At 42.3% G+C, this 15,405-nt stretch overlaps 1 protein-coding gene across 1 annotated transcript; it reads left to right on the top strand.

The window, feature by feature from the left end:
• Positions 1-645: 645 nt before the first annotated feature.
• Positions 646-15,199, top strand: hjv (hemojuvelin BMP co-receptor). Its single transcript, XM_084053227.1, has 6 exons — positions 646-819; positions 7,974-8,094; positions 8,384-8,544; positions 10,581-10,780; positions 10,986-11,297; positions 14,466-15,199. The coding sequence occupies exons 3-6, from the start codon at positions 8,448-8,450 to the stop codon at positions 15,132-15,134; spliced, it is 1,278 nt and encodes a 425-aa protein (XP_083909353.1). The 5' UTR covers positions 646-819; positions 7,974-8,094; positions 8,384-8,447; the 3' UTR covers positions 15,135-15,199.
• The last annotated feature ends 206 nt before the right edge of the window (positions 15,200-15,405 follow it).

The following is a 15,405-nucleotide window of genomic DNA, read 5'->3' as shown; positions in this document are numbered from 1 at the left end:
TGTGTTTCTGTGCGTGTGTGTGTGTGTGTGTGTGTGTGTGTGTGTGTGTGTGTGTGTGTGTGTGTGTGTGTGTGTGTGTGTGTGTGTGTGTGTGTGTGCGCGCGCGCGCGTGCGTGCGTGCGTGCGTGCGTGTGTGTGTGTGTTTCTGTGTGTGTGTGTGTGTGTGTGTGTGTGTGTGTGTGTGTGTGTGTGTGTGTTTCTGTGCATGTGCGTGTGTGTGTGTGCGTGTGTGTGTACGCAAATTACAGATATACAGTATGGTACTTGAGTAAATGTACTTATAGTTACTTTACACCGCTCCCTATGGAGACTTTTAAAGTGGATATGGGGTCACATGTTTGTGTGTAACATGTGTTCTAAAAAAGCTATAGTAAGTGTCCATGCCATGCAGCAGCAGAGCAGTTGTCGCAGGCAGGCAGCAGCAGGTGTTCAGCATCGCGGGTGGCTCATTTTTAACCCGAGCCTCACACACACACACACGCGCGCGCGCGCGCGCGCGCACACACACACACACACACACACACACACACACACACACACACACACACACAGTCACACACACACACACACACACACACACACACACACACACACACACACACACACACACACACACACACACACACAGAGTCACACACACACTCTCTCTGATGACTGTGAGTGACACACAGTAGCAAGAAGCACTCAACACAACACAAACGGGACAGGAGCTGTAAGCAAGGGACTGGGTGGTAGGCAGCCTATGGTCGGCTGGAAGGGACATGGACATGGACTGGATCTGATCTGATCTGATCTGATCTGATCTGATGCCGGTTAGAGGTAATTGGCAGTTGATCTCTCTCTCTCTCTCTCTCTCTCTCTCTCTCTCTCTCTCTCTCTCTACATGTAAGTACATGTACTGAAATACTGTACTTAAGGTAGGGTACGTGATTTTCTTTGGTCAAAATAAGTGTTGAATTGCTCTATATTCTGATAGTGCGCATTGCTATATAGTGTTTGTTCAGTATCAGGAGTTTCCATGTCTCTCCAGCTCTTTATTAAACAGAAAATGCATTTTCAGGTCAGGATACCAATTGTATCCAATCAGTATAGATAACTCAGTCAGGATACAGATTAAACAAGTGAAACTGGAAGTGGTGACACAAAGAAATGAGCTGAATAAATTGGAACTGGAACACTATAAACATTAAGTTGATAAATGGGTACTCTCTCCTGATTGGCTGAAATGTTGTCACCTACCTGAAAATGTATGTATTGTTTATTAAAGAGCTGGAGAGACAGGGAGACCCATGAGACTGAACAGACAACAGAATATAGTGCTTTAACCTTTTAATACAACACTATTTGTTTTCAGACAAAAAATATCACTTACCCTAATTCCCAATACTTTCACTTCAACTCCACTCAGAGGAGAGGCAAAAGTTGTACTCTTTACTCCACAACAATAATTACAATAATTTTAAATATTTAGTTACTAGTTACTTTACTTGAGTATTTCCAATTTCCAATACTTTTACTTCTACTCCACTACATCTCAGAGGCAAATATTGTACTTTTACTCCACTACAATGATTTGAAAGTGCAGTTTCTAGTTACTTTTCAGATATAAATTATTACATTATAAAACATAAAATATCCCCTTCAGCCCTATTTTATACATAGGCTATTTGAAAATAGCCGATCTACAAGCTTACAGCGTGTAGCATCGCGACGCGTTGTGAGCTTGTAGATCTGCTATTTTCCAACATTTTAGTACTTGTACTTTTGGTACTTTAAGTACAGTTTGATGCCAATACTTTTGTTCCTTTAGTCAAGTACATTTTTAATTCTGGACTTTTGCTTGTAACAGAGTATTTCTATGTTGCAGTATTATACTTTTGCTTAAGTAAAGAATTTGAATACTTTTTCCACCACTGCAAAACATACATTAAGCACATCAGCCTAACTAAACTTGCAAATTTGAAAACGCGTTGTGAACTTGTAGATCTGCTATGTTCAAAAGATTGTAATACATTTTGAAAACTTGGGAAATGGGACATTCTGCTTTATGAGTAGGCCTACTTTTACTTTTTATACTTTATATATTTTGATGCCAATACTTTTGTACTTTTGCTAAAGTACATTTTGAATACTGGACTTTTACTTGTAACAGAGTATTTCAACTGATACTTTTACCAAAGTAAAAACATTGAGTACTTTTTCCACCACTGCGTATATTATATGAAGCCTAAATGTCCCCATAGTAGAATTTGAGCCATGGACATCTGTGAGGACAATTTCGCCGGTCCTCACAAGATAAATGATTGTTTAATTGTTGAAACAGATTTTTACAGTTAGGCTTAGTAAACGATTCAGGTTGGGGTGAGGAGTAGCCTATAGGCATTCAGAGGTTTGGTTTAGATAGTATTTCTATTTATTTATACCATAACTGAGGCTATAGCGTCGGGGTTACAATGGTAACAAAATGGCATGACAAAACACTTTTTTGTAGTAGTTTGAGAACTACTGATTTAGAAGGCATGTGTAGAACCGGCCTCAGGTCTTCATGGGTTTAACAGAAGTTGGTTGTTTACCTTGGTAGAAGTAGAAGGGCTCAGAGTTTGTCTCGGTGGAGGTGAGGGTCAAACAATCAGTCTAGTTGTAAATCATCATTACCCTCAGCCCCTCTGCTTTCAGAGCTCTGTCACCTCACACCATCTTTGTATCTTCTCTACCTCACACCATCTTTACCAATAGGCCATATTGGAATGAAATTGGGTGCCCATTTGGTTCCATTTGTACACTCTCAGAGTTACACACCCGTAAGGGTCCATTTGGAACCTCCTCATGGAACCATGAGGGTCTCTGGACCACACTTTGAGACCCGCTGGTGTAGCGGAGTGTTTCCAGTGAGCCAACACGCACAATATCAGCACTCCTTGACTCTGTTTGACCAGAATGGAACAGAGCCGTCATTAGTATCATTGATAACGCCTGTGAAGGAAGTAAGGAAGAGGCTAACAATGCGTTGCATTTGCGAGACGCTGTTAACTTGTAGATTGACAGTTTTTGTTGGTGTGCGACACTGTCGTACAACCAGTCTTAAGAACAATGAAATACTGTCTTCTGTCTGCATGTGTCCACTTTGAATCATGTACTGTTTGATTGTAATGTTTGTGCTCTTATTCTAGTAGAGTCATATAGGTTTCACAAATGTCTCCGAACCAGAATTATTTACTGCTGACTGCGCATACAGGAGATTTGACTTTGTCAATCTATCTATCTATCTATCTATCTATCTATCTATCTATCTATCTATCTATCTATCTATCTATCTATCTATCTATCTATCTATCTGACAGCATTTCTTCATAGTCTTGCAGTAAGGTATCACTGTGACAGACAGTAGGTCATTCATCAATGTACATTTTGTTTATAAATATGAAACATCAAAATCCTCGCCATGATCCCTTTCTGACCTTTAAACCACCCCAAAAAGTAGTTTGTTTTGGTTTGACAGTATAGGGCAGCCTTGTTGGAGTGATTTACAGTTGTAGCTCCATTGAAACCAAGCTCCCATGCAGTAGCTATTAGCTGTGTTGATAAGATAGATTGCCACAGACCCAGCTGCTGTTCTGCCGTGGTGTAAAGCAACTACGTACATTTACTCAAGTACTGTACTTAAGTACACTTTTGAGGTATTTTAACTTTACTGGAATATTTCCCATTTTCAGTACTTTTACTTCTACTCCACTACATCTCAGGGGCAAATATTGCACTTTTACTCCACTACTTCGACATTTAATGTTGGGGGTCCTTGACATGAAAAAGTTGGAGAACCACTGATACAGAAAACTGTTAGGATTTAGAAGGCAATAAAGGCATGTTGTAGAATTGGCCTCAGGTCTTAATGGGTTAAAGTGAATGTGTGCTCTGTAGTGCGACAGTGCCGCTAGCCAAAAAATAAGTGATCTACAAGCTAACAGTTAGCTTGCAGATCAGTTATTTTTTGGCAAGCGGCGCCTTCTCTCATGCAATTGGAATATTGGACTTGTTTCTTGTAGCCTGCTGCTTATTTGTGGCTGTGTGGTGACACACACACACACACACACACACACACACACACACACACACACACACACACACACACACACACACACACACACACACACACACACACACACACACACACACACACACACACACACACACACACATGCTACAGCAGTGAGCTGACTGAACGGTATATTTAGACGCTGCTATTCCTGCCCCACAACTGCTCCCTGGAACTGCCCTGTGGCCTGTGTGACACATGCACAGGTGCACATTCAGGCACGGACACACGCACGCATGCACGCACGCACGCACGCACGCACGCGTCTCCTAAATCTCAACAGTATTCTGAAAAACGTATGTTTCTATATCAGTGGTGCTCAATCTTTTTCATGTCAAGGGCCCCCAAAATTATATGTATTTAGCCGCGGACCCCCATCAAAATATTTTGTTCCAGGGAGTGGGACCCCCAGAACGATTTGAGTTAAAAATGTTCGCTTTAAAAATTTATATATTCAAAGATTTGGACACATTTTCATGATATTTCAAAAATAGCAGATCTACAAGCTCATAGCGCAGCACTCGGTGCCCCACTATGAGCATGTAGATCTGCTATTTTTGAATAGCCAAAGTATACAATAATGGTTAAAATGATTGTGACGCTATATTGACTTAACTGCTACTTCAGTGTTCCTTCATCAGTGGCTGCTGAGATTTCAAGCATTCTAAGCAAACGTTCACAAAATATCTACACACCTGTCAAGCCTTTTGGCAGTGCCAAAAGTTGCTCCCAAAATAATCATATTTGAACTGGGGACCCCCAAAATAATCAAATTTGAACTGGGGACCCCCCAAATTAATCATATTTGAACTGGGGACCCCCAAAATAATCATATTTGAACCCCCACCCTAACAAGCACTTGGAATTGTAGGAGTTGAGGCATTACATTTAGTTTGACTCAGTTCCACAGATACATATTGTGAAAATAGCCTCACAGCACGAGGCGTTGTGAGCTTGTAGATCGGCTATTTTCAAATGTTTTGCCTCTGTCTTATATTATTTGACAATTTGGCCAATGTTAGACCAGTTTTTATAGTATAGTTTGTTGATTATACTTTTGATGCAGTACTGGTCTTTGTCAATTATTTTTGTTTCGTTTTAGAAGGTATTAAAATGTTTAAAAAGTCCTTAAATTGGACTCCCCCTGGGGTCCTGACCACAGGTTGAGAACCAAACAAACAGTCATAGCCAGGTCAGTGGTGTGATGTGCAACATTGGGGTTTTACGACTTTTACGGCATGCTGCCTGCCATAAGCCAATGGTACTATGTTTTGACATGACACATGTTTACTGCTAGTAAAGGCTTGCTCAGCACACCTCTGTGGTAGTAGAGCTGGGCGATATGACTTTATTATTTCAAACCTTTGCCTTGATTCATGAACGATTTTAAAGAAAATAGTGGAGAAAGATCCTGTTGAGCTTGTAGATCGTCTGTTTTCACTGTTTTATTTGTTTTAAGTGCAATACAAGTGGTTAGTCCAATTAGTTGACTTAGTCTTTTATGAAAAATCTATACATTCTTTGTTTTTTGTTCATAAGAAATTCATACAAAAATATATGAAAAAAAAAAAAAAAAAAAAACGCTACTACTCTACTATTCGATTATAAGACGGTTACTGGTTCTAAATATTGGTTTTGATATTTTCGGTTAACTGCCCAGCCATACGTGGCAGCATCTCACATTTAGGAATGTACAAATTTCACTTCATTAATTACACACGCAGAGGAGTAGTTCACCCAAAGAAATGACTTATTTTCTATCAATTACACACCCCATGAAGCCTTGAATTCATGGAGATTTGTTTTTGTTTATTACTTGTTCATTAATTAATGAGGAATGCGACACAAACTGACAAATCTCATGAATTCAAGGCTTCATGGGGGGGTGAACTACTCCTTCAATGGGCTATTACGGGCCTACCAGACAGCTTAGGCTACTGTAAACCTGATCTCACTGTACACCATCGCCACTTAACCACTTAAACTCCATATGGTTGAGCGGAGTCTCACAGGGCTATATACTAGTGTATTTTCTGTTTTCTATTATTGTGGGGAAAGCTTTCGCTGAAAATAGTAGATCGACAAGCTCACAACGCGTCGGGGGGTTTACGTGGTTAAACATGTGTCATGCAGGACCAATGCTAGGGAGAGCGGGTCATTGGCCAGAGGTGACTTACTCAGATAATTTGAGGAAAACTACTTTTGGACAATCAAGCATTTTCAGTCAGACCAGCTCAGGGTGGGAGAAACAATATATAAAATGTTGTATGTTTACATATACTATATCAGTGTTTAAATCATTAACAATTACACTAAACAAAAGCTAGAATTTTCTCCTAAATATGTTATTTTATTAAAATGTGTTTGGGAGCGATCAGGCATGCAATGCTCATTTGGTATGTTCTTGCACTCTATTTCAATGACCTGACGCGCACGTCGTTTAAACCTACACTGCAAGTCACACAATGGACAATAGGCTATATGCACAGCAGCCATATTATCACCTTCACAGGTGTTACCAATGATACTAATGAAGGCTCTGTTCCATTTAGTCTAGGTTTCCACGACCCCATAACTCTGAGAGCGTACAAATGGAACCAAATGGACCCTTACGGGTCCATTTGGTTCCATTTGTACGCTCTCAGAGTTACACACCAGTAAGGGGTCATTTGGAAGCCCATGAGGGTCCCTGGAACCCAACTTTTAGTCCCACTGGTGTTGCAGAGTGTTTCCAGTGAGCCAACATGCACAATATCAGCACCCTGACTCTGTTTGACCCGAATGGAACAGAGCCTTCATTAGTATCATTGGTAACACTTGTGAATATCTTCACAATGTGGCTGCTGTTTATAGAGCCTATTGATATGCATCTAGGCTTATTCCTATGTTAATTCACTAGGTGTGAGTCAGGAGCCTTTGAAAACTTTGTTGAGGTGCAAATTTAAAGTAGTTTTAAATGTATGCGTGTGCCTGCGTGTGCTCCTGGTCAAATAGGTTCCGGCACGGCGTGCAAGGCCGTCCAGTGAGCATTGCACCCCTGGGAGCGATGCAAATAAGGAACACATGCCCCACCCTGTTATACAATACCCATTATACCCATTGTCAGGGTACCCGTTAAAACGTCTGTGTGCCCATGTCCCTTTTTATGCCCATACACGGAGAGTGCTAACTGACTATGGGAAGTGACTAAGTAATCAAATGGCAGGTGTGGGTAATTCGACAGGTGTGGGTAATTCGACAAATCAAGCTTAGTTGCCATGGCAATCAATTGGCTCACTCGGGCCATGGCCAGAGCCTTTTTGGGCGGTCGAACGGTTCTTGAGATACGTGGGTTACAGACGTACAGACGTATAGTGGTGGAAAAAGTACTCAAATGTTTTACTTAAGTAAAAGTATCAATACTGCAATGTAGAAGAACTCTGTTACAAGTAAAAGTCCGGAATTCAAAATGTACTTGAGTAAAAGTACAAAGGTGTTGGTATCAAAATGTACTTAAAATACCAAAAGTAAAAGTACTAAATTGTTTGAAAATAGCCTATGTATAAAATAGGGCTAAAGTGGTAAATGTATGTTATAATGTATATCTGCAAAGTAACTAGTAACTTAAGTTTTCAAATAATTGCAGTGGAGTAAAAGTTCAATATTTGCCTCTGAGATGTAGTGGAGTAGAAGTAAAAGTATAGACAATTGGAAATACTCCAATAAAGTAAAAGTACCTCAAAATTGTACTTAAGTACAGTACTTGAGTAAATGTAATCAGTTACTTTACACCACTGCAGACGTACGTACATACATACGTACGTACGTACGTACGTACAGAGATTCCCTGCATTTATTGTAAGATTGTTGCACCCCTAACAGTTAATTATTGTTATTGCAGGTTTGTTGCTCCGTGCCTACAGACCAGTGGCAGTCAGGTGTGTCAATGGCTTCCCAGGAGAAGGAGCCTCTGTCTGCTTCACCCGCGCACCTCAGCTAGCACCTCCTACTGGACAACGCAGGTACAACAGCAATGTACACGAGCCGTAGAATAATGCAGTGGTTCTAAATGGTGCATTTATATGTGTTATGAATCTTTCAAATATCCTTTAATGTTGTGACACAAATAGGTCAGTGTCATATTGAGAATGCCATACAGCTAAGTAGCAATATTTGAACTGTATGATGAACAGAGCTGAATTATGATGGACTAATCTTTTATATGAAGTGTGTGTTAAACTTCATTGAAAAAAAAATTAAAATGACCCCAAACCCCTTTAAACATTTTCAACCCTATCGTTCATCTTTCAGGGTCTCTTTGCGGGAGACAGAGTTCAGCCTGCTGTGAGTGGGGGGGGGGGTGGGGGTGAGGGGCATGGGGACCTCAGCCCCAGAGACGGAAGCCACGCCGTCGCCAAGGAACCGCAGCATCGCAGCGGCCCTGCTCCTGCTATACCTGTGCAGCTCTGGAGGTAAAAGCTCAGCGTCACGTATATATCGGACAAGAAAGCAGCGTCATCTCTTTGGCTATTCAAAAATAGCAGATTTACAAGCTCATTACAAGCTAAAAAAAAGCAGATCTACAACTCATAGCGCGGCACCGAGTGCCGCGCTATGAGTTGTAGATCTGCTTTTTTTTATCGTGAAAATCTTTTATATACATTTTTAAATGTTATAAAAAAATATAAAACAAATCTTTGCTTCTAGGTGGTCCCTGGAATAAAATACTTTTAGATGGGAGGAGGTCCATGGACAAATACATATTATTTTGGGGGTCCTTGACATGAAAATAGATTGAAACCCATTGATAATATAGCAACATAAGTAAAAAAAACAAACAAAAAAAAAAACATTAAGAATTAAGTAGTTTTAAAACTTTAATTATATACATATTCAAACTAAATATTTGCACACATTTTCACGATAGCCTAGGTGTAAGATAGGACTAAAATGGTTAATATATGTTTTATAATTTAATAATGTAGCCTATATCTGCAAAGTAACTAGTAACTAAAGTTTCCAAATAATTGTAGTGGAGTAAAAGTACAATATTTGCCTCTGAGATGTAGTGGAGTAGAAGTAAAAGTATAGACAATAAAGACTCCTCCAGTAAAGTAAAAATACCTAACAATTGTACTTAAGTTTAGTACTTGAGTAAATGTACTTAAAGTAGTTACTTTACACCACAGGAGAAGGTTCCATCTTTGTTTTATGAAACTTTAAGTAAGCTGTCCACATCTAAGCAGTCCAGATCTGCAATTGTTTTTATCTGCAATTGAAAAAAAATGCAGATCTACAAGCTTTTTATATAGCCCAAAGAAATAAAAAAAATGACACAAATGAATTCCCGGTCTTAAAGGGTTAAAAGCCATTAAAACCGGGAAATAATCTGTGTCACTTTAAATTTTACCGTTGGCTGTTCAAAAATAGCAGATGTACAAGCTCGCAGCACGGCACTAAGTGGCTGTCTTTTGCATTTTATTTTTAGCGGCGCCGCTCTATACCTAAAGGTATAGAGCGGATCCTGCTCTATACCTGACTTTGTCCGTGTTCACCGTCAACGTTCTGATTGGTCAGACCCGCCAACGTTCTGATTGGTCAGACCCGTTAACAAAGTGATTGGTCAAGCTTCACGTGACACATGGCTATAAACACATTATAAACACATATCGATGACAAAATGTATCAAAGGCGCCGCTACCTTCACACAGGGTGTGATTTTTTAAATTGTGAAAGTGTTTTGGATTTTTTTTTCAACACAAATCTTCTCTTCTGGGTGGGCCAATTGGCAAAGAACATTTTCAGGTCCTTGGCACAAAAAAAGTTTGAGAACTACTCATTTAGAAGGCATTTGTAGAATCTGCCGCAGGTCTTAATGGGTTAAATAATACAATATTTTCAACTCGGTTTCTTTTGATGGAAACAGAGACAGACAGACAGACAGACAGACAGACAGACAGACAGACACGTTTTTTTTCTCCATTGTGTGCAATGTGGACTGCTTACTTAAAGTTTCATAAAACAAAGATGGAACCTTCTCCAGTGGTGTAAAGTAACTAAGTACATTTACTCAAGTACTAACTATACTTAAGTACAATTGTTAGGTACTTTTATTTTACTGGAGTATTTTTTATTGTCTATACTTTTACTTCTACTCCATTACATCTCAGAGGCAAATATTGTACTTTTACTCCACTACAATGATTTGAAAACTTTAGTTACCAGTTACTTTGCAGATATATATTATATAATTATAAAACATACATTAACCACTTTAGCCCTATTTTATGCGTAGGCTATTTGAAAATAGCCGATCTAGAAGCTCTTCGTAGATCTGCTTTTTCAAACATTTTAGTACTTTAACTTTTCCAGACTTGTACTTGTAACAGAGTACTTCTACATTGCAGTGTTGATACTTTTACTTAAGTGAAACATTTTGAGTGCTTTTTCCACCACCGACCTTCTTCTCCGTTCCTTCTCTGTTCCCTTCCTCACCCCCCCCCCATAGCCTGGGGGATGCCGTGTCAGATCCTCCGGTGCAACGCAGACTTCGTGGCCGCCACGCTGGACCTGGGAGGCGTAGGAGGAGGGCTGCGGGAGGCGCCGAAGAACTCGGGCTACTGCAGCGCGCTGCGCTCCTACGGCATGTGCACCAAGCGCACGGCGAGGGCCTGCCGGGGCGACCTGGCCTACCACTCTGCTGTCCAGGCAAGGTTATTATAATAATTCAATGAAACCAGTAGTGGAGGGGCACACGGTGGCAGAGTCGGTAGCGCTGTTGCCTAACTGTTGCTGTGCTGTTGCAGCACTTTAAAAACAAATAAAAATAACGGAAATTGATAAACAGCAAGTCAAACGGAAATAAAAACATATTTTTGAAGTATTCTAAACGATGATATCCTTTGCGCTCCAGGGCATCGAGGACCTCCTGATCCAGCACCGCTGCCCCAGGGCGGGGCCTACCGCCCAGCCCCGTCCACCCCCGCAGGCGCCCATGTCCGGGGAGGCGTGTCTCTACGAGAAGGGCTACTTCCTGCGGGAGGGCCGGGTGCCGGAGTACCTGCACTGCGGTGTGTTTGGAGACCCGCACGTTCGAACCTTCACCGATGACTTTCAGACGTGCACGGCGCGAGGCGCCTGGCCGCTCGTCGATAACGAGTACCTGTACATCCAGGCCACCAACACGCCCACTGGACGCGGCGCCCACACCACCGCTTTGACTAAAGTGAGTCACAGGCCTGGGATTTGGTCATTCTAGGCCACTTGGCCTTTGGTGTCGTCCAATTTTTTTAGGGCACAAAGGCCAAATGCCAGGGCAGGAAGGCCATCAAATAAAACAATGATCCACAGAAACAATGAATTTAACTGAAAGGTTAAGGATTATTACCTTTTAATATAGTACAAGTACAGTATAACTGTCAGTGACATATAACCTGTTTATTTCACACAATAATCTATTGGCATACTATATTTCTCACATTCAGCACTGTGCTTCACTGATTGAAGTAAGGGTCATATGAATCACATGAGCATTCACAGATTCAAGGTTTTATTGTAATTTACTTTCATTGAAGATGAATTGTGATTTGGACTTGCGGTAATGACTAATGACTTTAGTAGATTTTACATGATTTAGCCTAAAATATAGTATTTGTTCATTATAAATAATAACATTAAGACACACTTTATTTATTATTAATGTGGTTTGCCTAACACACATTAATGTTATCCAACAAGATTTTATTCATTTTTCATATTTCTCTCTCTCATACTAACACTCCCTCCCTCCCTCCCTCTCTCTCTCTCTCTCTCTCTCTCTCTCTCTCTCTCTCTCTCTCTCTCTCTCTCTCTCTCTCTCTCTCTCTCTCTCTCTCGCCCCGTGTCAAAAGCATTAGCTTCCGCAGCATTTTAAGCTGCGCGCGATTCATATCAGCCTCGAAATCAAACCTACTACTGGTTATTTGCGCAGCGACGTTTCACTTGATGTGGCAACTGGTGGCAAAAAAAACACATATTGACAGGACGATAGTGCTGATAGAAAACAGTGAAATCAGCTTGGGCAGTGCAAGAAGGCCATCAAGGCCAGTAGGCCACTGTGGCCTCTTGTTTTTTCGAGGGGCACACGGCCAAACGGAGGGGCAACGAGAGCCATGGCCGTCCTGGCCGGCGTGAAATAGGAGAGCTCTGTTGGCACAGGAGTCCATCATAGTGGAGTCAAGGGGTTGCATCCAGTTTGGCTGAGCGTCTATACGAACACAATATGCACAGCAGCCATATTGGAAAGAAATCTTCCTTACTTCCTTCACAGGTGTACACAGGTGTAGGATACTAATGAAGGCTCTGTTCCATTCTGGTCAAACAGAGTCAGGGTGCTGATAGTGTGCATGTTGGCTCACTGGAAACACTCTCAGGGTTCCTTGAGGGGGTTCCAAATGACCCCTTACGGGTGTGTAACTCTGAGAGTGTACAAATGGAACAAAATGGTTCCATTTGTACACTCTCAGAGTTATGGTCCTTGAAATTAAGTTTTGATAACCACTGTGCTACACTGAATGGAACGGAGCCTTCATTAGTACCATTGGTAACATCTGTGAAGGAAGTAGGGAAGGGGCAAGCAGTGGGAACAATGAATCGGCATACTGATTACATTGGGAGAAGAAAAGGGGCATATAAATGGTAAAAATGGTAAATGGTGCATTTATATAGCGCTTCTATCCGAAGCGCTTTACATTGATAGTGCCATTAACCCATTCACACACACATTCATACACCGATGGCGGAGGAAACCATGCAAGGCACCAACCTGCTCATCGGGAGCAATTAGGGGTTCAGCGTCTTGCTCAAGGACACTTCGACACTAACTCTAGGGGAGCGCCCCAGCCCGGGATCGAACTGGGAACCTTGCGGTTTTTCCAGCTCACACTACCCGGCCACTCTACCCCTGAGCCACTGCCGCCCCCGCATATATAATTGGCTACTCTAAAGAGTCTATGAAGTTGAATATTGGAACAGTAATATAAAGAGTTCTCCATGCTTCTGTCTGTCTTGACTGACGCTGGAGTAAAACTAAGACTTGTGAGCCTGTAGATGAGCCATTTCTGACACGGAACAGTGTCTTATGACGGTGGTTCTCAAACTGTTCAGTCCGTGACCCCCCCAAAAATATCACATTTGAACTGGGGACCCCCCACCCCTGGAATTTTAGGAGTTGAGGCATTACATTTAGTTTGACTCGGTTCCATTGTGGAAAATAGCTGGTCTACATGCTCACAATGTAGATCAGCTATTTTCAAACTGTTTGCCCCTTTCATAGGACAATTTGGCCAATGTTTGACCATTCCTTTAATAGTAATTTGTTGATTACTGATAGATTTATTCTAGTTATTCTTGTTAATAATAATTTGTCTAGTGTCATAACCTGGTTAAATGTCAAATGTATATTATGGTGTCATATTGGCCTAATTCAGTCATGTTAAATGTGCTTCTCTGTTCTCCTATTTTCTCTCTCTCTATGCAAGGTCAAACTGACTACAGGCCTTTTTGTTGCTATTTGTCGGCTCCTCGAGTTATGTCAATATTTCTATTTAAGGAAGAACTATTTTCAGAACACTTCATATATGTGTTCTCTCCAATGCATAATCCTTTTTCAGTGCCACTGAGTGACCACTGACCAGTGACCGGGGTCAAAGTGTTGACCCAGACACTTTGGCGCAGGTCACCTTCATCATTATCATCTACCATCATCATCCTCATCTGGCGACGACGTACCGTCATCACTCTCATCCAATCCAAGGAGTCCACCTTCGACCGGAAACTCATCTATGTCACATGCTATGATGTCATTGTTTATGTTAACGGGTGTTGTTAAAACCCAGTGATCATTATGAGAGAGGCCGACCGATAATGTGTGAAGCACCTGTGATACTGTAACCTTCCCTACTCTCTCATGTCTGACTAAGATATAATATAGTCATTTTACCCAATGGCTGCCTGTCTTCGGCTGAATTTTCTTGTCGCCTTTCTGAAAGTTAGCGGTACTTTATAAGGGTGATAGGGAAAAACAGCTCCATCAATTACTTTTTATGCAGTAATGCTCTCATTGTATTATTATTATAATTTTTTTTTCATTTTAAAGGTATTAAAAAGGTCTTAAAAGTCCTTCAATTGTTACTTTAGAAATGTGCAGATACCCTGTGTCAAGGCCTGTTGGTTTGTTTACTGTTGAGTGAGAAAACAATGTTGCACATTAAGATATCATCTGAGTGGGAACCCCCAAAGATCATTTCGGGACCCCGACCCACAGTTTGAGAACCACTGTCTCGAGAAAGTATAAATCAAGAGTCGTGGCAGACATTGTTTTCTGTGACGCTGTGTTTCTGTTCCGTCTCTCCAGATCACCATCATCTTTAAGAGCTGGCGTCAGTGCGTCGAGCAGCAGATCTACCAGGCCGAGCTCGACGACGTTCCGGCCGCCTTTGCCGACGGCTCCGTGTCCAGCGGCGGCGAACGCCCGGGCGCCCGCCACAGCCTGGCGGTCCGCTCGCAGAGCCCCGGGAGGCACGCCGAGATCAGGGCGGCGCACATCGGCGCCGTGCTGGTGGTCCGCCAGAGCGGGCGCTCCCTGGGGCTGTCGGTGCGAGCCCCCCGGCCCGTCGTGGAGGCCTTCGGCCCCGAGCAGGACGTTCAGCTGTGCGTGACGGGTTGCCCCGAGTCGCAGAGGATCGACATATTCTCGCCGCCCGCCTCTTTCTCCCTCTCCTCCTCCTCCTCCTCCTCCCCCTCTTCCTCTGCAAGCGCCCAGGCCCACTGTGGCGCCCTGCTCCCCGCCAGAGACATGTACTACCAGGCGTGCGTGTTTGACCTGCTGGCGACGGGGGACCTCAACTCCAGCCTGGCTGCAGTCGCCGCCCTAGAGGACGCCCGGGGGATGATCGACGACGGCGACAGGTTGCACCTGCCGCCGCCGGTGGCGGCAACAGGACATAGGCACCGGCCGGGCCTTCATGTGGCCCCGGGGCTGATCGCAGCCCTGCTGGGAGCTGTGTGGAGCGTTGCAATATAGACAATATATGTGTCTTGTTTTTAAAGGTACATCTCGTGGAAACCACTGTGCTACACTAAATAGAGCATCGCAGTTCTGCCACTTCCTGGTGCCGGAAGTAAATACTCGATTGACTTTTCCAAAAATATTTATATCAATCAATTTAAGGCTAGAATCAAGCTATCCAGGATAGCGGTGAATCATGACCATAAAACCTTTTTTTCTGTGATTTTTTTTTATTTTATATTTAATGATATGATATACTATATTTAATAAATACCCTTTGTTTTGC

The sequence above is a fragment of the Gymnoscopelus microlampas genome, assembly GCF_963454915.1.
Source record: "Gymnoscopelus microlampas genome assembly, chromosome: 3".
Taxonomy (NCBI): domain Eukaryota; kingdom Metazoa; phylum Chordata; class Actinopteri; order Myctophiformes; family Myctophidae; genus Gymnoscopelus; species Gymnoscopelus microlampas.
Note: the sequence above shows the minus strand (reverse complement) of the source record. Positions and strands in the feature narration are given on the sequence as shown.

Coding starts and splice junctions, on each gene's coding strand:
- hjv (XM_084053227.1), top strand. CDS start 8,448: ATGGGGACCTCAGCCCCAGAGACGGAAGCCACGCCGTCGCCAAGGAAC. Junction 8,545..10,580: donor ATACCTGTGCAGCTCTGGAG/GTAAAAGCTCAG, acceptor CCCCCCCCATAG/CCTGGGGGATGCCGTGTCAG. Junction 10,781..10,985: donor CCTACCACTCTGCTGTCCAG/GCAAGGTTATTA, acceptor TTTGCGCTCCAG/GGCATCGAGGACCTCCTGAT.